This window comes from Nelumbo lutea, chromosome 6 (assembly GCF_056320005.1).
Source record: "Nelumbo lutea isolate HS-2025 chromosome 6, American lotus-T2T, whole genome shotgun sequence".
In the NCBI taxonomy this organism is placed as follows: Eukaryota; Viridiplantae; Streptophyta; class Magnoliopsida; order Proteales; family Nelumbonaceae; genus Nelumbo; species Nelumbo lutea.
Window position 1 is genome coordinate 29,193,191 of NC_142689.1, and position 23,745 is coordinate 29,216,935.

Sequence of the window (23,745 nt, forward strand, 5' to 3'; positions counted from 1 at the left end):
AAAAGTACATGGTCTTTGAATTTCTTGCTGGTCTTAATCCCGAATATGATATTGCACGGCAACATATCCTTTCCGAGGATAGTGTTACTCTCTCTCAGTTATATGCCTTTGTATCAGGGGAAGAGAGTAGGAGGAATGTGATGATGAAGAATTCTGGTCTTGAACAATCAATCATGGTCAATACTGTGAAACCTAAACAGAGTGGAGACCGGGGTGGCAGTGAAATCAGGAAGGAAGATAAGAAGGATTTGATTTGTGACTACTGAAGAAGCGTAAACACACAAGAGATACCTCATGGAAGCTTCATCCTCATCTTGTGCTGAATAGACTCAAAAACAAGAAGGGAATTATTAACATGGCAGTCACTGGTGACATACCTAGCTCCCCTACTACGACTACTTTGGAGTCTGTTGCAACTACTGCAGTAAGGCCAAACTTGAGAGATATGGGCAATTCCTAAATCAGCGAGATACAGTCAACCCTAATCTAGTAACAAGTGGACAGATAGGTACAGGTGGTTCTGGTGGTGGACATTCTACTTCCTTTGCTCATACAAGTAGTTCACATGCCACTGCAAACTATGTTTCTATTACAGGTAAGGAGGGACTTCCTTGGATTATAGATTATGGAGCCTTAGAGCACATGACCCATAGTTCCACTATTTTTTCTTCTTACCAACTCTGTTCTGGCAGAGACAAAGTCTCCACAGCCAATGGATCTCATGTTCCCATTGCTTGGAAGGGGTCTGTCAAGATTACTGATTCCATTTCCCTACCCTTTGTCCTTCATGTTCCCAGATTGTATACTAACTTGTTATCTGTTAGTAGTTTGACTAAGAACTTGAACTGCTCAGTGATTTTTTCTCCTGGTCATTGTGTTTTGCAGGATCTGGTTTCAAAGAGGACGTTTGGGAGTAGTCGTGAGGTGAATGGAATCTACCTTCTGGATGCGCTTCTTCATCATTGGAGTCATCATGTTAGCAGGGATTTTGAGTCAGGGTCTGTTGGTCAGATTATGCTTTGGCATAATTGTTTGGATCATTTGTCATTTTCTTTGCGTTTCTTATTTCCAAAGCTATTTGAGTCTATTAATTTGTCCAGTTTAGTGTATGAAGGTTGTTAGCTTGGAAAACATTGTAGACATTCCTTTATAGCTAGTAATAAAAGGCGTTCATTTGCTTTTGATATTATTCATACTGATGTGTGGGGACCATACCATGTTCCTTCTATGGGTGGCTACCGATATTTCCTTTTATTTGTGGATGATTTTTCTCGGTATTCTTGGATTTACTTAATGAGATCCCGTGACGGTACCATCCTTGGTTCGACATTTTCATCAGATGGTGCTAACACAGTTTGGGGTATGAGTGAAGGTGTTCAGATCAGACAATGCCAGGGAATATTTTGAGAAGAACCTTGCTTCGTATCTGTTAGAGTATGGAGTTATCCATCAAAGCAGTTGTTCTTACAGTCAACAACAGAATGGCGTTGCAAAGAGGAAGAACAGACACATTGTTGAGATTGCAAGAAGCATGATGATCACATCTACTGTTCAAGTTCAGTTTCGGGGTGATGTAGTTCTCACAACAGTCTTCCTAATTAATAGTGTCCCCTCTCGTCTATTTGGATTCAGCACTCCATTCAGCCTTCTCTTTCCTGAGGGGGAGATGTTCCACATCCCTCTCAGGGTTTTTGGGTGTGTTTGCTTTGCACATGTTCTTGGTCTTCACTGCTCGAAGCTCGATCCAAAGGCAAAGAAGTGTGTTTTTCTTGGGTATGCAGAAAATCAGAAAGGGTACTGCTGCTATGATCCAATCTCTAGGAGTCGGTATGTTACTATGGATGTCACCTTTTTTGAGTCCATATCCTTTTTCTCAAAGGGTTCTTCTCAGGGGGAGTGTTTTGGAGAAGTGAGTGAGCAGTCTATTCCTCTTCCAGTTCCAGTCTCTGTATTCACTCTTGTGTTTGATCCTCCTATGTCACCTATCTTACCTCCTCCCTTGCGTCTTGTTTCTCAGTGTTACTCAAGACAACAACTTCACGAGGAGGTTGATTCCATTGCAGCAGAACTCACATCACTTCTTATTGGTTCCTTGGAGACTCTAGATTCGATTGACATGGACTTAGGTATTCCTCTTGATTTCTCTAATGTTTAAGTTCCGATTGATTCTACTAATCCCATTATAGATGACCTGGACCTTTCTATTGCACTCAGAAAAGGGAAGAGAAAGTGTACTGCTCCTTGTATCTCATAGTACCTATCCTACAGTGGACTTTCTCCTTCTTATCAAGCTTTCCTTTCTTCCCTTGACTCTGCGACTATACCCAAGGGTGTCAATGAGGCTCTCTCCAAACCTGAGTGGAAGATAGCTATGCAGGAAGAGATGGAAGCCTTAATTAAGAATTAGACATGGGAGATTGTGGATCTATCAGAGGGAAAGGAGACTGTTGGATGCAGATGGGTTTATACAGTTAAATACAAGGCAGATGGAAGTATAGAAAGGTATAAGGCCAGACTGGTTGCAAAAGGGTACACTCAAACCCATGGCATTGATTACTTAGAGACCTTTGCGCCAGTTGTAAAGAAGACTTCTGTTCGGATCCTTCTCTCTCTTGCTGCTACATACTCTTGGCCCCTGTTCCAACTTGATGTAAAAAATACTTTTCTAAATGGGGATTTGCAAGAAGTGTATATGGATCTTCCTGTTGGGTCCTACAGTGATACTGAAAAGGGGAAGGTATGCAGGCTGAAGAAGTCACTTTATGGTTTAAAACACTCCCAGAGCATGGTTTGACAGGTTCAGGAAGGGCTTGATTGCTTTTGGCTACACTTAGACTCAATCAGACCATACTTTGTTTGTGAAGCGGAGGGGGTCCTTGGTGTCAGTCCTGATTGTTTATGTGGATGATATTGTAGTCACAGGAAATGACCTGAGTGAGATTGACAATCTGAAGAAGAATTTACACAGAGAATTTGAAATTAAGGATCTTGGGGAGCTGAGGTATTTATTGGGCATTGAGGTTGCAAGATCAAAACATGGAATTTTTATTTCTTAGAGGAAGTATGTTCTGGACCTTTTACAAGAAACAGGGAAACTTGGAACAAAGGTAGCTAGTACTCCTATTGATCAAAATCATAGAATTAATGCATCAGAAGGTGAGCTGGTAAAGGACATTGGGAGATATCAGAGAGGAGGCTGTTGATAGGATTCTTGCTTATCTGAAGGGACACCCAGGCAGAGGAATACTATTTGCTGATCATGGACAACTGAAGCTAGAGGCTTGTACAAATGCTGCTTGGGCAGGATGCCTTGATGGCAGGAGATCTACATCAGGAGTTTGCACTCTTGTTGGGGGTAATCTAGTCTCGTGGAAAAGTAAGAAATAGACAGTTGTGGCAAGATCAAGTGCAGAAGTTGAATACAGAGCCATGGCACATGGAGTTTCAGAGCTTCTCTAAATCCGCTTCTTGTTAGGAGAGATTGGTGTTGAGGCAAAAGAACCTATGGTGCTGTACTGTGATAATTAGGCAGCAATTAACATTGCCCACAACCCAGTTCAGCATGACAGGACAAAGTACATTGAAGTGGACAGACATTTCATAAGAGAAAGGGTGACTTCAGGGGAAGTTTGTCTTCCGTGCATTGCTTCTGATTTGTAGCTTGCTGATGTTCTCACAAAAGGTGTTGCAAGGAACAAGCTGGAGTATGATCTACGCAAGTTGGGAATGTGTGACATTTACTCCCAACTTGAGGGGGAGTGTTGAGTTGGGTCGATTTCAGGTTATTGGGCCCAGTCTTTTATTTTTATTTTTAAGTTTAGTTAGGAAGTTATTGGGCTTTAGGCCCATTAGTTTATGTTATTTAAGTTGTGACTGTTCAACTACTTAAAGTAGCTGCCTTACTAAGGGCATTCTTATAATCTGCCATTCTTTTATTTTTAAGTATATAAATCAAAGAGGGGTTGGTGGCCAGATTATTCAATTCTGACTTCATCCCATTCTCTTCTCTTTCTTTCTCTCTTGCTTGCTGAAACCTTTCAGTGTCTTCTACTTTTCTTCACAAATTATACATCAGAATTTGTTATCAGCTATTTCTACTGAAAGAAACATATTGTAGATTGGTATGCTTTTGAGAAAACAATAAAAACTTTGACGAAATATTCCATACAAAAAGATCACATATAGAACCTATAAAGAAAGAAAGTAAAAAGAAATGAGTGAAGAACAAAGAGCTGAAAGTTTATTCTAGAAGGAAAAAGAGAAAGTGATCTCAGCAGAAGGGACTGCTCAGCATAACCGACCAAGAACCAGTTAGCAACCAACCATGGTTCAGTTACAAATAACAAACCAAGAAATCAAGATTAGTGTAATAAAATACCACATGCCCATTTCTGAGATATAAAAAGAGGTCCTGTACTTGGAGGAATAAGAGAAGTTTTATTGAATTTCCACTCCAACTCCCACTTCTCCATTGTTCACTCCCACCATCTTCAACCTAGGAGGCATCTTCTCCCTTGAAGAGAAGCCTGTCTTGAGGTAGAACCTAAACAATTTGGTATCAGAGCGAGGAAAACCTAAAGATGACAGTAGGATACCGAGCACCAGATCTGGAACTGTCGACGAAAGGGTAGATCACATGGAGATTCAAAGACACAAGGCCACTAGTGATTTGCAAGATATCAAACAATCATTGGCAGCGGTCATGGCACAACTGGAAAAGAACGCGTTGGTAGGAAATCTTGAAAATGAGAACAAAGAATCTAGCCCAGAAGTTGAAGGAAATAGGAGAGAACCAGGAGCATCCATGAGGACGGCCAAACTCAACTTTCCCAACTACGCCGGTGACGACCCCATACCTTGAATTTTCAAACCTGAATTTTTTTTTGAATATCACAACACACCGAGCCATCACAGAGTCTCCATAGCCTCCTTCCATTTGGAAGGAGAGGCCATACTGTGGTTCCAATGATTCCGCAGGTCTCATCCTCAGGTCTCTTGGGCTGACTTTATGGAAGCCTTGTGCATACGGTTCATGCCAGTTGGATTTGATAGCTACGATGAAACCCTATCGAAGCTAAAGCAAACGGGCTTTGTGCGAGATTATCAAGTTGAATTTGAAAAGCTGTTGACAAGGGTACACAGATGGCCGGAGATTGCTCTTCTGGGATGTTTCATCGGCGGTTTGAAGGAATAAATTAAAGTGGAGGTGAAGGCCCTCCAACCTCCGCCATTGCTCACAACTTTCAGTCTCGCCAGAATTTATGTAGAGAGACTGACTTGGCTCAAGAAACTCAGTCGACCCTCTCTTATGGCCTACCCAAGCTCAAACTGGACCCAACAGTTCACTCTAGCTATCTCGAATGAACCAATCAACCACTGGCCTATGTCTACTGGAAGGAATGGGTTGGCCAAACCTCAAGAAGGCCCACAATCAAGATCTATGGCAATAGTACCTGCACAATCCCTCTCAAGAAACTTTCATGGGCCGAAATGCAATCGTGTAGGGACCGGGGCCTATGCTACAACTGCAAACAAAAATTTGTGCTGGGCCACATGTGTAAAGCCCAACAACTATTCATGCTCCAGACCGAAGAGATAGAAGAGGAGACCTAGACTGAAGTCATAGTTGCAGAACAAGGTGAGCCCAACCCACTGTAAATATCATTGCATGCCCTCATTGGAATAAAACCCCCACAAACCATGAGGGTTTTCGGGTCTATAAAAGGTCGAAGAGTTTTTGTCTTAATTGACAGTGGCAGCACCCTGAACTTTATAACTCAGGTTGCCGCCAAACAAATGGGCTTACTATAGAGCATGTGGATCCATTCACAGTTCACGTAGTAGATGGTAACCAAATAAAGTGTAAAGGTATTTGTCGATAAATCACACTTAAAATATAGGAACAACTGTTCACAGTTGATTTACATCCTTTAATCTTCAGTGAGGCTGATATTGTATTAGGAGTACAATGACTAAAAGAATTGGGCCTAGTCATCTGTGATTGGTCACAATTAACAATGGAATTCATCATAGAGGGCAAACAATGCCACTTAACAGGTCTGAAGCCAACTTCACCCCAACCAAATGGGTAGAAAACCATCATCAAAACATGCCAGGATGAGGGCCAAATAATCTTCATGAAAATAGGGGTGGAACCATCCAGCCCGGTACTGGCATTAGAAGAGCCCATTCCAGCAGAAGCCCAACAAGAATTACAAGAACTCCTTAAAGAGTATTCAGATATATTCCAAGAACCAAAAGGCCTACCACCCCCAAGGCCCGCGGACCATCGAATTGAGATAATTCCAGGTGAGTCCCCATCAAATGTAAGGCCATATCACAACCCAAGATTCCAGTGGGAAGAAATGGAAAAAATTGTCCAAGAATTATTAGAGAAGCAATTTATTCAGCCGGGTTCTGTCCATATTCGGCACCTGTGTTACTAGTCAAAAAGGACGGAACGTGGAGATTTTGTGTGGATTACCACACCCTAAATCAGATTACAGTTAAGGATTGTTTCCTCATTCCACTCTGTTACTGTCGAGTATGTAGGGGTATTTCTGTCTTTATACTTATGTTGAGGTTGTTGATGTGTAACATTATGTTAGAACTAGTGTCCCTCACTTAAGTAGGGACACATGTGTCTTTTCTATTATGTTAGTAATATAAAACACATCTGGCTGAATGGGAGGTAAATTTTCTCTCATTCGAACCAGACTTTTCTTCTCTCCTTTCTTTCTCTCTTTCTTTCTTCTTTCTTCTTCTCTCTTATTGGCTGTTATCAGACTAACAGAACTCTAGGGCCGGCTGAATCATAATATGGTATCAGAGCACAACTAAGCAACTCGGATCTGTCCAGATTTCTGTTTCTGCACACCCTGTCTAGGGTTTTCTCTTGGTTTCTTTGCCATCGGTTGGAGATAAGGGAATGGGCTGAAAAGGAGTGGTCGCCCTCTTCCCTTGGAGGTTTCTATGCCTCCAGTTGTGCTGTTCATGGTCGGTTGTTGTGGTTTCTAAGAAGCCCTCCCCTAATCGATGAAGAGAAGAGGGCTGATTCGTGTGGTGTAGTGGGTGTCTTGTGTGGTCTGATTTTTTGTGTGGTTTGATTTTCGGGTGATGAGGTAAGAGATTTTTATGCATTTTTTGTTATGAATCAAATAAGAAGTATGTTTCAGATTGTATGGTGGGATTTCAAACTGTAGCGTGCTAGGGTTTTTGCTGTTATCAGTGTGATTCGAAGGGAGAGCAGTCCTCATATAGTGTGGGACCATGCTAAGTTGTATTCTGGTCAAGACAATACAACCAGAGTATATCAACTGTATTAGGAATACTTTAATCTGCAGCAAGGCAATCAGAGTCTTGAGGAGTACTATGCTAGTATGAGAAACGTTCGTAATGAGTTGAATGTTTATCACCCCCTCACTTTTGATGTCAAAATTCAGCAACAACAGAGAAAATAGCTTGATGTGACTTGATTTTTGGTGGGGCTGAAATCTAAGTATGAACCAGTGCGGACTCAGATACTAGGAGGGTCAGCTCTCCCTTCCTTAGAAGAGGTGTTTGCTTGACTTCAGAGGATTTCCATTGGATCTACTGAGAACTCTAATGTTTCCGATAGATCAGCCTTTGCAGTATCGAGGGGCTGTGGTGTTAGAGGTGGAGCTCGAGGAGCTCAGTCTGGCCGTAGTGGTAGTAGTGGTTCGGTATATGGCTAGAGTGGTGGTGGTGGACCTACATATAACCGTGGTGGTGGTCGTGCTGGAGTTAGAGATTTAGGGGGAGCCCATGGCAGAGGATGTGATTCAGGTCCGAGGAGGTGTACTCACTGTGGTATGGATGGACATACCATTAATTATTGCTATGACTTGCATGGTCCACCCTCAACTTGGGCCAATCATGCGATGACTAGTGACAACAACTTCAGACAAGAGAGTCGTTCAGCTGATCATATGCTTCCTACATCCCCAGATGTTCCTGGGAAGGAGATGATGAGTGTCCTCCGTGATGAGTATGAGATGTTTGTCTAGTCCACATCTCAGCAGAACACTACTCTCGCACACTCAGGTATGGCTTGTTTGGCATCCACACCCAATCCCTGGATTATTGACTCTGGAGCCTCCGATCACATGACTGGAACTCCAGGTGTATTTTCTTCCCTATCTCATTGCTCAACATCACAATCTGTTACCCTTGCTAATGGTTCCACATCCTCCATTTGTGGTGTTGGCAATGTTAACTTGGCCCCTTTTATCCTCAGGTTTGTATGTCCCTAAATTTCCGTTTAACCTTATGTCTGTTAGTAAGTTGACCAAGTCCCTCAATTGCTCTATTACTTTTTACCCTTCATGTGTTTTTCAGGATTTCAAGACGGGGATGAAGATTGGTGGAGGGCATGAAGCTGGTGGATTGTATTGTCTTGACAGTGGTGGTAGAACATCAACAACTCTCCAATTATCTCTCTCTCCTCTCCAGTAGTACTATCGATTTGGTCATCCTTCGCTGAAAGTTTTGAAGTCTTTGGTTCCTTCGTTGAGTCAACTTTCTGCTTTAGATTGTGAGTCATGTCAGTTGGGGAAACATCATCGTGTTCCCTTTAGTCCTAGGGTTGATAACCGTGTGTCGAGCCCTTTTTCTTTGGCTCATTCAGATGTTTGGGGTCCTTATAAAGTGATGTCATACAATGGATATAGATATTTTGTCAATTTTGTTGATGATTATCCAAGGATGACGTGGCTCTATTTAATGGAAGAAAAGAGTGAATTGTTTACCATTTTCCAAAAATTTTATACTGAGATTCGCAACCAATTTGGTGTTCACGTTAAAATTTTTCGTTCCAATAATGGCCGTGAATATTTCTCTTCATCATTTCAAGAATACTTGGACCAACATGGCATTATACATCAGACCTCATGTACCTACACTCCACAACAAAATGGGGTGACTGAGAGAAAGAATCACCATCTTTTGGAAACAACTCGATTCCTCATGCATCACATGAATGTTTCCAAACCCTTTTGGAGTGATGCGGTGCTTACTTCTTGCTTCTTGATTAATCGGATGCCCACGCCTATCCTTGATGGTCATTCCCCGTTCACTACCTTGTTTCCCACCTTGTCTTCGCTTCCTCTTTCTCTTTGGGTTTTTGGGTGTGTTTGCTTCGTCCATAATCTGGGCCCCGGGAAGTACAAGTTAGATGCACGATCCATTAAGTGCATCTTCCTTGGCTATTCCTGGACCCAGAAAGGGTATAAGTTTTATCGTCCTAGTTCTCGACGTTCCTTTGTGTGTGCTGATGTTACCTTCTTTGAGTCTACTCCGTTTTTCTTGGGGTTCGGTGATGTTTCTTCCTCCTCCTCTTCCTCTTCCAGTTGCGGATTCTGTTCCTCTTGTTCCAGCTGTGACCAAGTCCTTGCTTCTAGTGCCACCACCTGTTGAACGGCCACCTATCCGTCAAGTGTATACACATTGCCCACATGTACCAGCTGCTTTTCCAATTCCATCAACGTCGACAGATCCGACAGTTGTCCCCACACCAGCCCTAAACCCAGTATCTGAACTTGATCTTCCCATTGCCTTGCGGAAGGTAAACGCACTTGCACCCTTCATCCTATTTCTAATTATGTTTCACTCACTCACCTTTCCGCTTCCCATAGCTAGTTTATCTCTTTGTTATCCTTTGTTGTTGTCCCTAAGGATGTCTAGGAAGCCCTTGCCTCTCCAGGATGTCTAGGAAGCCAGGAAGCAGGCTATCGGTTGTAAGTGGGTTTATACTGTTAAGTATTTACCTGATGGTAGTGTAGAGCGATTGAAAGCTAGATTGGTTGCAAAAGGGTTACTCCCAAACCTATGGTATTGATTACATAGAGACCTTCTCCCCGATTGCTAAGATAGGTTTGATTTGTGTTGTGATCTCTCTTGCTGCTATTGTATGATTGGCCCCTCTATTAGCTTGATATCAAGAATGCTTTCTTCCATGGTGATTTGCTCGAGGAGGTTTATATGGAGCAACCACCGTGGTTTGTTGCTCAGGGGGAGGATGGTAAGGTATGCATACTAAAAAAGGCTATTTATGGGCTTAAGCAGCCTCTTCGAGCATGGTTTGGTAGGTTCAGTGAGGTGGTAAAGAAGTTTGGTATGAAACAGTGCCAAGTTGATCATTCAGTCTTCAGTCATGACTCTCAGACAGGAAAAGTCCTATTGGTGGTGTATGTAGATGATATTGTTATTATCAGGAATGATAAAATGGGCATTGACAGGTTGAAGACTTTTCTGCAGGAACATTTTCAAACAAAGGACCTTGGTAAATTGAAATATTTCTTGGGGATAGAAATAGCAAGGTCTAAGCATGGTATTAATTTTGTCAGAGGAAATATGTGCTTGATTTGCTGGAAGAAACAAGTTTGTTAGGTGCTAAACCAGTTGAAACACCTATGGAATCAAATATTAAGCTGAGCAGTGATATGGGTGAAGTGTTTGAAGACCCTGGCAGATACCAGTGACTTGTAGGTAAATTGAACTACCTAACCATTACTCGGCCAGATATTTCATATGCGGTTAGTGCGGTAAGTGAGTTCATGCAGAAACCTCTGGCTCCTCATTGGGATGCGGTTCTAAGAATTGTGAGGTATTTAAAAGGGGCTCCTGGTTGTGGTTTGATATACACAAGTGGTGGAAAACATGAAATAGAAGGACATACTAATGCTGATTGGGCTGGTTCTATGTCTGATAGGAGATCTACCACAGGCTATTGCACTTTTCTTGGGGGTAATCTGGTGACATGGAAAAGTAAGAAGCAGACAGTCGTGGCGAGAAGCAGTGCAGATGCAGAATATAGACCTATGGCACATACTACTTGTGAATTAGTGTGGCTAAGGAACCTTCTACAGGAGATAGGATTAGGGCTGTTCATAACAAGACCCAAACCGACCAAACCGACCAGCCCGGTCCGATCCAATCCGAGTTGGCCGGTTTTTCTTCAACACTGGTTGGTTTCGGGTTACAAAAAAACATAACCGATATGAAAACCGAAACCAAACCGACCCAAACCGACTTAGATATATATTATATATATAATATATTTAAGATATTATATATATATCTGATATATTTCAGTTTTACTATATATATATTTCAGTTTTAATATATATTTCAGATATATATTTTTGGAAATATATATATATATATATATATATATATATATATATTTCAGCTTTATTTCAGAAATATACATATTATATATAAAATTTCTGATATATAAAATATCAGTTTTAATCCATCAAATCATTTTTGATTTTCAGGCATTCAACATTTGCTTTCTTAGACTTGAATCCTTTACTGTTCACACCGAGAGAATCATTCACAAAACCGACCCAAACCGACCCAACCTGATTCAAACCGACCAGGTTGGTTTTACTTAGTACTGGGTCGGTTTCGGTTTCATTTCTAGGTAAACCGACCAAGTCGGGTCGGTTGAAAAAATGCCAGTAAACCGACCTAACCCGACTCGTGAACAGCCCTAGATAGGATACAATGTTAACACTCCAATGAAGCTCTACTGTGACAATTAGGCTGCAGTTCATATTTCTTCTAATCCGGTGTTTCATGAAAGAACCAAGCACATAGAGGTTGACTGTCACTTTGTGAGAGAAAAGGTGTTGAGTGGAGTGATAGACATTGCATATGTTAACACAGGGAACCGGTGGGCAGACTTATTTACTAAAGGGTTGAGTCGGGGAAGAGTGGAGTACATATGTAACAAGCTAGGATTATATGATATATACTCACTAGCTTGAGGGGGAGTGTTAGTGTCGAGTATGTAGGGGTATTTCTGTCTTTATACTTGTGTTGAGGTTGCTGATGTGTAATATTATGTTAGAACTAGTGTCCTTCACTTAAGTAGGGACACATGTGTCTTTTCCATTATGTTAGTAATATAAAACACATCTGGCCGAATGGGAGAGGTAATTTTTCTCTCATTCGAACCAGACTTTTCTTCTCTCTTTTTCTCCTTTCTTTCTCTCTTTCTTTCTCTCTTTCTTTCTTCTTTCATCTTCTCTCTTCTTGGCTGTTATCAGACTAATAGAACTCAAGGGCAGGCCAAATCATAATACACTCATTGATGAGTTACTAAATGATCTACAAGCAGCTATGTTATTCTCTAAGCTCGACTTCAAATTGGGATATTATCAAATAAGTATGCACTCAGATGATGCATCCAAAACAGTGTTTTGCACACACAGTCATTATGAATTCCTCGTTATGTCGTTTGGACTCACCAACGCCCCATCAACATTTCAGGCCATCATGAACGAGGTATTCCGACCATACTTACATCGCTTCGTACTAGTCTTCTTTAATGATATTCTTTTTTTTTTTTGATAGGAAACAGTAACTTTCGTTAGATAATTGAAAAGATTACAAGCTTACCACCCACAAAATGGATGGAAAATGAAAATAAAAAACTTACAAACAGGCCCAAAACAAGCCTCCCTAGTAATTCCTTTCTTAGTTGAAGTGTCAGCCATTCCATTTGCTGACCTTCTTACCCAATTAAAGTGCACCCCAATCTCCCTTGCTAAGCTAATAATCTCTCTTAGAGGCTGTCTAAGAAACCACACTCCCAGATTTCTAGTTTGCATCCACCGTATTACCAGATTGGAGTCACCTTCCACTTCTAATTGTTGCATTCCCCATTGTTTCGCCAATTTCAAACCTTGTAGTAAGGCCATTACTTCTGCCCTTTAACGAATCTCCCACCCCAATTGGGCCCGAGTAAAGGGTCAAGACTTTTCTTTCCTCGTTTCTGTACACACCCAACTCCCGACTGACCTGGATTACCCAAGGAGCTTCCATCAAAGTTTAGCTTCACCCTAAACTGAGGCGGTGGTACCCAACAATCTTGTACCACAGGGGAGGAAGGTGAGGATATAGCTATAGCACTCCAATTTCTAATCAAGTCCGCTGAGGAGAAATCCTTGAAAAGATGATGTACTTTCAGCCAGTGCATAACTTTGATGGTGACAACGTTACAAGTGCTTCCTTGGATTTTTCTTGCCCTAGGAAGATCCTATTGTTTCTCTCTTCCCAAATTGACCATAGGATGGCAGCTCTTGTTATTCTCCACATTTCCCTGCTCCTTTTCCTTGGTTGTCGGAAGAAGCTAGACCCTCCCTTGGGTGTGCTGAACCTTTTTGATTCTTTAATTATTCTCGTGTTTAGCGCTGATTGGGTATCTCATTTAAAACACTTGTCTATCACTTTGGGACTCTTGAGGCAACACCAATTGTTTGCAAAAGCATCCAAATGTGTTTTCGGCCAGTCACAAGTACAATATTTGGGCCATGTGAAGGCAGGACAGGTCATGGCGGATCCAGACAAGGTCAAAAGCATCCAAGATTGGCCACCACCTAAGTCTGTCAAAACATTGCATGCCTTCTTGGGCCTTATAGGATACTACCGGAAATTCATCCCTCATTATGGGTGGATAGCCGCACCACTCACAACTGCTGCATAAAGATGCTTTTCAATGGTCAGATGAAGCACAATTAGCATTTGAGAGGTTGCAAAAAGCGGTTTCCACACCACCAACACTGTCACTACCAGATTTTTCTAAGCAATTTGTGCTGGAATGTGACGCTTTAGGGTGTGGTATAGGTGCTGTACTGATGCAAGAAGGCAAGCCCGTAGCTTATTTCAGCAAAGCTCTCTCTCAGCAAGTTCAAGCCAAATCCACATATGAGAAAGAACTCATGGCAGTGGTGTTGGCTGTCCAAAAATGGAGAGCATATTTACTGGGACATCAGTTCATAATCCGTACTGACCAAAAGAGCCTGAAGTACTAGTTGGAGCAGAGATTCCATACCCCAGAACAGCAGAAATGGGCCCATAAGCTCCTGGGTTACAACTATGTGATTGAGTACAAGCCAGGCCCAGCCAATCGTGTAGCGCATGCCTTGTCGCGCATGCCTGAAATGGCCCAACTAGTAGTATCTCAACCCAGCTATCCCTTGCTGGAACAGCTCAAGCAAGAGGCACAATAGGACCCTACATTAAGTTAAATTCGAGCTAAGTGGGCCCAGGACCCAGGATTGACCCCAGGATATTCAGTTCAGGGCTCTCCACAGTCTTCTGCAAAGGTAGATTAGTCATTTCTGCTAATTCTGCTCACACACCAGAATTACTAGCATTATTCCCCAACTCTGTTATGGGAGGCCACTCAGGAATTTTAAAACATACAAGAGAATTGCAGCACGATATTTCTGGACGGGTATGAAGCGGACCATCAGAGACTTTGTTACCTCATGTCCTGTGTGCCAACAACAGAAATATGTGACACAATCTCCAGCCGGCTTGTTACAGCTGTTACACATCCCTAATGAGGTCTGGGATGAAGTTTCAATAGGCTTTATCACAGGACTGCCACCATTGAAAGGCAAGTCAGTTCTGTTAGTGGTCGTTGACCGCCTCTCCAAGTACAGCCATTTCATCCCTCTAGCCCACCCTTACACAGCAGCAAAGGTGGCTGAAGCATTTGTAAGAGGAATTACAAGATTACATGGCACACCCAGGGCCATTATATCCGACAGGGACCCAGCCTTCCTTAGCAACTTTTGGAAGGAATACTTCAAGCTGCAAGGAAGAAAACACAACCTGTCAACAAGTTACCATCCACAATCCGATGGCCAAACTGAAGTAGTCAATCGATGCATTGAAACTTACTTGCATTGTTTTGCAAGTGAAAGGGGCCACGTCAATGGACTCAGTGGCTGCCATGGTCAGAATTCTGGTACAACTCCTCTTGTCATGTATCAGCCGGAAACACACCGTTCAAGGTTCTCTATGGTAGGGAACCCCCAGCTATCCTACCATATGAGAAAGGGTCATTGGTCAATGCAGAAGGTTTATTTAAGTTTATTTGGGTTTGTTAAAAATTTTCCTTCAACATTGTCACACAAATGTTTCAGGGGTGTTCATTATAATTCTTTCTTTGAAGCAGAAGGTTTAATTATTTGTTTGATCAGTCAGAAAGTTTACTTATTAACAATCACTTTTCTTGATACTATTTACTTTTTCAATACACCCATTGTACAATGCGATGGTGTACAAGGTGCTGATGTAATCTTTTTGGTCACACATATCTTAATACAATACTTCTTCAAAAGATGGTTCTCTTGTTATATACAAGTTGGGTGTGTGGCATGATGCAGGATGCTTTTTTTTTTTTCCTTCCAATCAACAACCGACTTTATTAATGAAAGATGAGCAATAGTTTGGTTGGTTTGGGAAGAAAGAAACAACATGATCTTCCAAGGGCAGGAAAAATCAAAGGAAGCACTTGTTGAGGTCATTGCTATCAAAATTTTACATTGGCTGAAAATTCTGCAACTCTTCAAGGACTTCTCTTATGATGATTTGAGTAGAGGTTGGAGTGCTATATCTATTTCCTCCTCTTCTTCTCATATAGTGCAGAGCAATAGTTTGGTTGGTTTGGGAAGAAAGAAACAACATGATCTTCCAAGGGCAGGAAAAATCAAAGGAAGCACTTGTTGAGGTCATTGCCATCAAAATTTTACATTGGCTGAAAATTCTGCAACTCTTCAGGGACTTCTCTTATGATGATTTGAGTAGAGGTTGGAGTGCTATATCTATTTCCTCCTCCTCTTCTCATATAGTGCAGGAGAGTTGGTCCCCTTCTCTACAAACTAGAGTGAAGTTGAATTTTGATGGAAGTTCTCTAGGCAATCCAGATCCTTCAGGTATTGGGGGAGTCTTCAGGGATGAGGAAGGAAAAATGCTGGCCCTCTTCTTGGGTCCAATTGGGGTGGGAGACTCACTTTGGGCAGAAATAAAGGCCTTACTATAAGGTCTTAGACTGGCCAAGCAGTGGGGTATGCAACAGCTAGAAGTGGAAGGTGACTCCAAGCTGGTAATCGGTTGGATGCAAGCAAGAAATTTGGGTGCATGCCTTACAGGCAACAGTTAAGGGAAATATCGTACTTAGCAAGGGAGTTAAGGGTACAGTTTAAATGGGTAAGAAGATCAGAAAATGGAATGGCTGATGCTCTAGCAAAACAAGGAGTAAATAGGGGGCTTTATTTTGGGCTTGTTTTTAGACTGTTTATGATATTGGTCTCTTTAGCCATCCTTTGGGTGGTGATAGATGTACTTTTTTAATCTTCTTAATGAAAGTTACTGTTTCTATCAAAAAAAAAACCCTCATTCCCCTAGCATGGAGATGAGGACCAGTATAGCAATATACAGATCAGGAAAGGCAATCACCACATTCTTATGCTACAAACAAAACACTGTCTTGGGTTCAATCCTGACATGGGTCTGGATGGCCCCACACTAACCCATCTCTTTCTGTTCCTGCTTGAGCTAAAGAATCTGCCAGACTATTAGCAGCCTAGGTATCCATTTGAATGGACAATTTTATGTTTTGATCTCATTCAATCATACATTGAATGCTTTGGTTGAAAAGTTAAATCTCATTTTGGTAACGGGCCTGATGGATAAAACTGGTTTCCTTATGATCACAAGCTTATAGAAGGAATAGTCCTTTTAAGTGGTAACTTCTAAATGCCAATTCATTGTATGGCATAACTTAGGAGGTTCAAAGAACTATTGGATGTCTAGCCATTTAGCATGGTAGTGGGTAATATTTGTATGTATAGTTGCCTACTACCAACGGAAGTCATTTTTCTTTGTTGCTAAATGTCTATAGTCTGGAAAGTATCACATTGGAATTGAAGGTGACTCGAAAATAGTTGTGGGTTGGCTGAAAAGGGGGAAGGGGTAATATGGCAACTGAGGAATGAATTCAGGCGCTTCATACAGCTATCTAAAGACATGCTGATCCAAATAAATTGGATTAGGAGTTCTGCAAACATTATGGCTGATGGTTTAGCAAAACAAGGAATTCAGAGACAATTCATGTTCTGGGCTTTTTGTAAATATTGGGATGGTTTTCTTCTTGGGCTTGTTGTTTCTGCCCACAACTTGTTGTATATCTCCATTTTGGTTTAGTGAATCAATTAAGTATCACACTAGAATTCAGGATAATTCTAATGGACTTGTTACCGTTTGAGCTCTTTAATGATGAACTCTAGATATTTAAAAATTAAATGATTGTTTTACATGAATGTTTTCTTTCTTTTTCTTTCTCCTTTGTGGTTGCAGTCCTTGCTTGCTAGAGCAGACTCTAAAGTGAAGGCGTTGCGACAATCTATTGCCCTCATGAAAGCTGAAAGTGAAAAATTGGAGGTAATCTATTTCCTTGCTTTTGTTGCTCTTTGATATATGATATTACTTTCTAGTCCTGTACTTGTAAAGCAGACATCCTTAACTGTTAGAATATTTACTTACTGTTTTCAGAAGAGGGCATTACAAGCAGAACAGGAGATGAAGCGGGGAAGAACTAAACTTAGGTTAGTTGGTATTGATTGACAGTAATTCATCAATGATTTCTATTTACTAATGACTATTCTTGATTTTTTCATCAACACTTCCATTTTATTTGCAGACAGGCCGGAAATCAAATCCAGGGTGTAATTCGTTCGGCTTATAAGATTGAAAGACAAGCAAGAGGTAAGCAAATACTTCTCATAACAGGGAAACCACCTGCAAGTTAAATTGGTGTGTATGGAATTCTTTTCTCAGTGCAGTCTCATGTAAGTCTTTTATGTTGTAGCAGGTTTGAAAGATATCCTTAAAGAACTTCCTAGCAGAGAAGCATCTCGATTTCGATCACAGGTCAGATACTTTTGTCTCCTTACTGGTGAAATGTCATCATTGGTGCCTTAATCTCTTCCTTCGAGTTCTTTATTTATTAATTGACTATTGTAATGTAGACATTTTTGGATTAGAACAAACTGTATTTGATTCTTCACTTTATAAGGAAAAGAGGATGTACTCTACACTTCCTTTCATGACTTGGTTCATAATATTCTAAGCCTTCTTTTCTTTGTTTTAGTGGGTCGAAAAATGTGTTTGTGCTTCTGTATTAAAAAGTGAGGAGCTCTATTTGATGAATTTTCTGTACTGCCTTTTTACCTTTTCCTTTGTAAATGGTCAATTACCCTTGTAGCACAAATTTTATGATGTACATACTGCAATAAAATGTCAATATACAGTAGCATCACCTGTGTATCTTACTTCAAACTGAGATTAAGATCTGTTAGTATCAAGATACATAGATTACAACCAAAAAATAATTTGAATATACTAGGACTAATTATTTTCTATGCTTAGAGTTGGAAAACATTTAAATTTTTTGGTCAAACATTTTAACTTTTCATTACTTTTGATATGGTTAACCTCAAATTATCAGCAATGAATCACCTACTTGAATTTATTAGATGGTTTCAGGTCAGGTTGGTTGAATCTGAACCTGCTCTTTATATTTCTTCCTCTGCTGCAGACTTACGTTCATTTTCGTTATTTGTAATCAAGTAAAAAGAATCCCTTCCCCATAACAGTTCATTTTGTTGGCAAGAGGCCCATTTTCCTTAGTCCTTAATGATATGTATCATAGGCTTATGCAAAGGTATTTATAGGTCCATTGGAAAGTCTTTTAGCCCCAACTGGATTGAGCTTTGCTTTGTTTTGCATTTTTCGTGTTTTTTCTTTTGGACATGTAAAGATCCTTTTTGGCTCCTAGCCCATTGGGGTTATCTCTGATGCGGGGATCGGAATGGTTGTAATTGGATCCTGAATTGTTGGTCTTTTTCCTTGTACTTTTAGGACATAGGGGCAGTTTAATCTTTTTTTTTTTAATTGTAGAGATGAGCTTGGATCATTCATTTTAAGTTGTTAATTAGGTCATTTTTAATGGTCCATTTAAAATTTCAAAGACATTAGTCAATATGTTAGAAATTTTAAAATTTTTCTTTGGTTTGTAGTAAGAATTTCATAATTTGGGTGAAGAATAACCTGAGTCTCCTTAGTTACCTATATATGTTTGTATGTTTTCTCTTTGAGCAAAAATAGAATGGAATTCTTAGTTTGTTAAATTGTTTGGTCCCATCATCATCATCATCCATGCCTTACCCAACCAAGGTTCAAAATATCGATACGTATCAGGCCGCATTGGCCAATACGTATCATATCGGTGATCTCTCAATACACCCCTATAGTGGGTGTTTCGGGGTCTGACCTGGTTCAGGAGGGGGTAGACGGGTATTTAAAACCATTTCTTACTACTTCTACTGTTGCCCTTTTTGCTCTACCCACTAGCTCTACTAGCCCCTTCCACTTGTAACAAATCACTTCTTCTAACTGGAGCTTTTGGTGGTCTTCTTTAGCGTACTTTATCTTTCTCTTGTTTTATCACTTAGTGGAGGTACTCCAAGATTTCTATGGATGGCTTCATCCCTGATCCTATCCTTTCTAGTTTTTCCACTCATCCATCTTAGCATTCACATTTCTATCACATTCATTTTCTGAACATGTTTCTTGATTGCCCAACACTCTGCTCCGTACAACATAGCTGGCCTTACAATTGTTTTGTAGAATTTTCATTTTAATCTCTAAGCGGTATTCTCCATCACACAAAAGTCCAAGTGCACCCTTCCATTTTGCCCAACATTTAATTTTCTGGGTGATATCTTCAATCTCTCCCTTCATAATTATTGAACCAAGGTACCGGAAATGATTACATTTGAGTTATCTCTTGGTCTCCAATCCTAAGCCTATCCTGATTTACACTGCTATTCTTACTAAATTTACATGTCATACTCTGTTTTAGTCCTACTTATTTTGAAACCTCATGTTTTTAGGGCATTTGTCTATAAGCCTTATTCTGCATTTAATCCTTATTAGTTTCATTAATTAAAACAATGTCATCCACAAACTATATGCACCATGGAACTTCTTGAAATGTTTAGTCAATTCATCTATGATCAATGCAAATAGATAGGAGCTAAGTGCTGAACCTTGGTGAAGACCCATCATAACTGTAAAATCTGAATATGTTTGGTCCTATGTGATGTTCTTTTAACCATGGTTAAAGTGGGCTTTGTGGATAGGTGGTGCAAGTGGATTGAAGGGTTGCATTAGTTCCTGCCATTATTCCATTTTGGTGTGGGGATGGTCTTTTCTCTGTGAAATCCTTGGCTGCTAAATTGTGTGTCAGTAATGGTACATTTATCGCTGTCAAGCAGATCTGGTCTGGGCTTTGGTGCTGGATAGGTGCTCGCCTTAGCATCCACTGTATTGTCTTATCTAAAATTTGAGAACATTTCCTCAAAGCTGTTGGTTTATGCTGGGTTATGCCTCTCTCAGTTAGAGCTCTTCTGTGGGGCTGGAAGTTGCCGGGTCTGAGCAATAAAGGAAGATGTGTCTGGAATTATATTCCTGCAGCAGTTCTGGAGACTATTTGGGCTCAGAAAAATGACTTGAGTTTTCTGCAACAAGAAGAAAAACTTGGATGAGCTTATTCAGTTTGCTGTTAGTAGGGCGATTTCAAATTCAAATGACACTACAGATGCGCATTGGGAACATCTCCCCATGAATAGTAACATGCAAATATGGAAGCTATTCTCAGTGTACAGCTGTAGTGTCATGTGGGTAGGAAATCCAAACTTGGTGATTTCTTGGGTCTCGGTTGTTAAAGAGTCCAGGCAGAAGAATGTTCCTCTGTTGCTTAGTTCATCTTCTTTGTGGGAGTTGTAATCTGGCTTTCTTCCTGGGTGGTTTGTCTTTCCCCCAGGATCCTGTTGCACTATGATGTTTCCATATTAATAATATCTTTATTTCACCTTTTTTAAAAAAGTGCCTAATTTTCTCATCTAATTTTTTGTCTACTTTTCATATCCTGACAGAACTGGCAAGAAAATTAGAGAAACAAGGAAGATTGGGGATGGGGAATTTGGTTCCTAGAAACACTACTCTCTACTTGGGAAGTGGTTCTGGTGACTGCCTATAGAAATGAAGAGGCTGTGGCTCAAAGTCATAGTAAGTATTCATAGTGGTTTGGACAATGGCTGAGATGCAAAGGTCTCCTCACATTCTTCTTCAGCCTCCCCTTGGAAAGCTATTAATGTGGTACTTCTGGATTTAGAGATAATTGATAGAAAAACAAAGTAAAAACAGTTGGAGTGTAGTAAGAGTAGAAGGCCTCAGATTGGGTTGATATTGTTTTTTGGATTTGTTGAGTGTGAGTCACTGCTGTTATCAGCTGGATGTGAGATGAATGTCATGGGCATTGGTAATTATTTAAATAAAGTTATTCACTTGGAGTGTCTACTGTTTGGCGATTGGAAACTCTGGTGTTCTTAAGACAGACAAATCAAAGGCCCTACTCTTGCTGTATCAACAGACTCAACACCGAGATCATTCTTTATCCTGGTAATTGCTGATTAACCAAATGTTTTGATGATCCTATATCAAGTAGGCATCTGAACAAGAAGAGAAAGAAGAGTGAAATGTGGTGGGTTGGCTTGGGAATTGTGGCAAGGTAAAATCTAGTTAGGGAGTCCGATCTTTGGGTTGTTAGAATGAGCACCTTGTTCAGGTGGTTTGAAGTTGTTAGAAGATCAGCAATGAGCAAGTAGATTCTCTTGCAAGAAATGGGGCAAATTAGGAATTTTTGTATTGGGGCTTTCCCTTCTAGGTAGGGCTGTCAATGGGTCGGGTCTGGGTTGGTTCTAGGTAGAACCAGTCCTGAACCGATTATTAATTGGGACAAAAGAACGGACCCAGAGCCATCCTGATTAATAGTTGGGTCCTATTGGGTCTACCCGATAGACCCGATTATTCTGGAAACTATATTTATTTATTTAAATAATAACTTAATGTTAATAAAATAAACATTTTGATGATAAATTCTGATAATATAATCTTAATAAAAATGATAGTAAAATACTAAATTGTTTATATGTTAATAACATAAACATTTTTAACTAATATTTTCACATATATTATCTATCAAATTTACCATTTAAGACATGAAATATAATAAAATTAGGAAAACATTATATATATTTAATAAAATAATCGGTTCAGGACAAGCAAGAAGCAGAACCGATTGGATTATTAATTGGGACAAAATAATGAAACCAGAACCCGGCATAATCAATTCAGGCAGTCGAGTAGAATTGTCCCATTGACAGCCCTACTTCTAGGGTAGGCTGTGGCCCATGTATATGTGTCTATGTTATCATGGATGGTTGAGCCATGTAACTCGGTGTTTCTTCTTCGAGGGAGTATATTTTTCTACTGTACTTTATGTATTCCCTCTTTCACAAATAAATGCTTAACAGTATAGATAAAAATATGTTTACCCAGATATACTCTACTGTCATACCAAAAAGAAATACTCTACTGTATCAAGAAATATCCTGCATTAGCAATCATCTCCAGATGCTTGTCAAACTTGAGTGACATAATTACCATGCCTTCTATAATATCTTTTAGTTTCTTCTCCCCCATCCCCTTTTCTGCAATGAGATTAATTATGTTTTTTTTTTTTTTTACTTGTTTTGCAGGTGTCTAGCCATGCTTCTGAGACAAAGCGAGAGAGAAATGCTCTGACCAAAGAGATCTCAAAAATTAGTAACTATGGAATTTCAGTCTAATTGTTCCCTATGTTGTTGCATGTACATTGGGTTTCTATTACTCCATAACCATATGGGAACTAAAATGTGAAGAGAGGTGGAATATGTTCTTCACAAACTGTTGCAAATAGGGTGCAAATTTGGAAGATTTTGCCTTTAACTTTGTCAATAGAAGGGAATCTGTCATTGTCAGAACAATAGTATGAATAACAATTATTTTACCATGTTGGTGAGATGTTGGCCAATAATTTCAAGTTTGTGCCAAAGGCGAACCAGAGGCAGAAATTGTGCTCATTCCATCAGCAAGAATAGAAAGGAAAATAAGAAATAAAAATAGAAAGAGAGAATTCTTGGTAGTTGGATCATGGATGCAATTTTTTTCCGTCCTCGTTTTGTGGAAAATTAGTATAATAATCTTCATAAACATTTATATGATAAAAGACAACTAATCCTCTCCCATAGATGTCCTTGAGAGCTAGAGTACAAATATAATGTTCATATTATGGTTTTGCAAATTGAAAAGGTATTATTGCTTCTAATTCTAAAGAGGAAAGAAATGAAAGAAAAAAGAGTAATTGTTGTGGATTGTGAACTTTATGCTAGAGATCTAGAAATAGCAAAGCTCAACTGAATGCAGGACAAACCTGAGTTGACATAATTAAATCGATTTCTATGATGGACAGTGTGCATTGCAACATTGGCTTCTTCACCCTCAATTTATCTCTAACGAGTCTTACTGATGTAGGTCAAGTAGTTTACTGATTGAATCTCTATGACCCAATTCCCACAACCAACATCCCCACTCCATTTTTAGTGACACAGCTACCATTCAATTGATAAACAAAAGTGAAAAAAAAAGGAGAAAAACCTATGAAGAGCGTAGTGAATCATGAGAGCATGATGATCCACCACGGTTGTATACTAATTAACAACCGATAAAGGAGTCTGATATTCAAAATGGGGAAAAAAGGGAGACAGAAAAGAAAGAAAGAAACAAATCCATAACACTCCAATAATCTTTCAAGTCGAGAAGAACTGCATGTGCTGAAAGCCTGAATCATGCCCACTAACATATTTAAGATGCATGGAAGGTGGATCAGACTTATGAACTCGTAATGGAATTTAAAGCCCCGTTTGATTCGTGGGAATAGGGGTCTGGAATCGGAATGGGCTATTTTGATTCCAATGGTTT

The 23,745-nt window shown here is 40.1% G+C and overlaps 1 protein-coding gene across 1 annotated transcript in view; it reads left to right on the top strand.

Moving 5' to 3' along the window:
- LOC148848244 (alanine-tRNA ligase) overlaps positions 1 to 22,786 on the top strand; it is a 37,067-nt gene extending 14,281 nt beyond the window's left edge. Inside the window, exons 5-9 of the mRNA XM_088949284.1 lie at positions 17,179 to 17,262; positions 17,374 to 17,426; positions 17,522 to 17,586; positions 17,693 to 17,751; positions 22,485 to 22,786. Of these exons, the coding sequence (XP_088805410.1) occupies positions 17,179 to 17,262; positions 17,374 to 17,426; positions 17,522 to 17,586; positions 17,693 to 17,751; positions 22,485 to 22,574 (351 nt within the window). The 3' untranslated portion in view covers positions 22,575 to 22,786. The remainder of the gene's footprint in view (positions 1 to 17,178; positions 17,263 to 17,373; positions 17,427 to 17,521; positions 17,587 to 17,692; positions 17,752 to 22,484) is intronic.
- Positions 22,787 to 23,745: the final 959 nt, after the last annotated feature.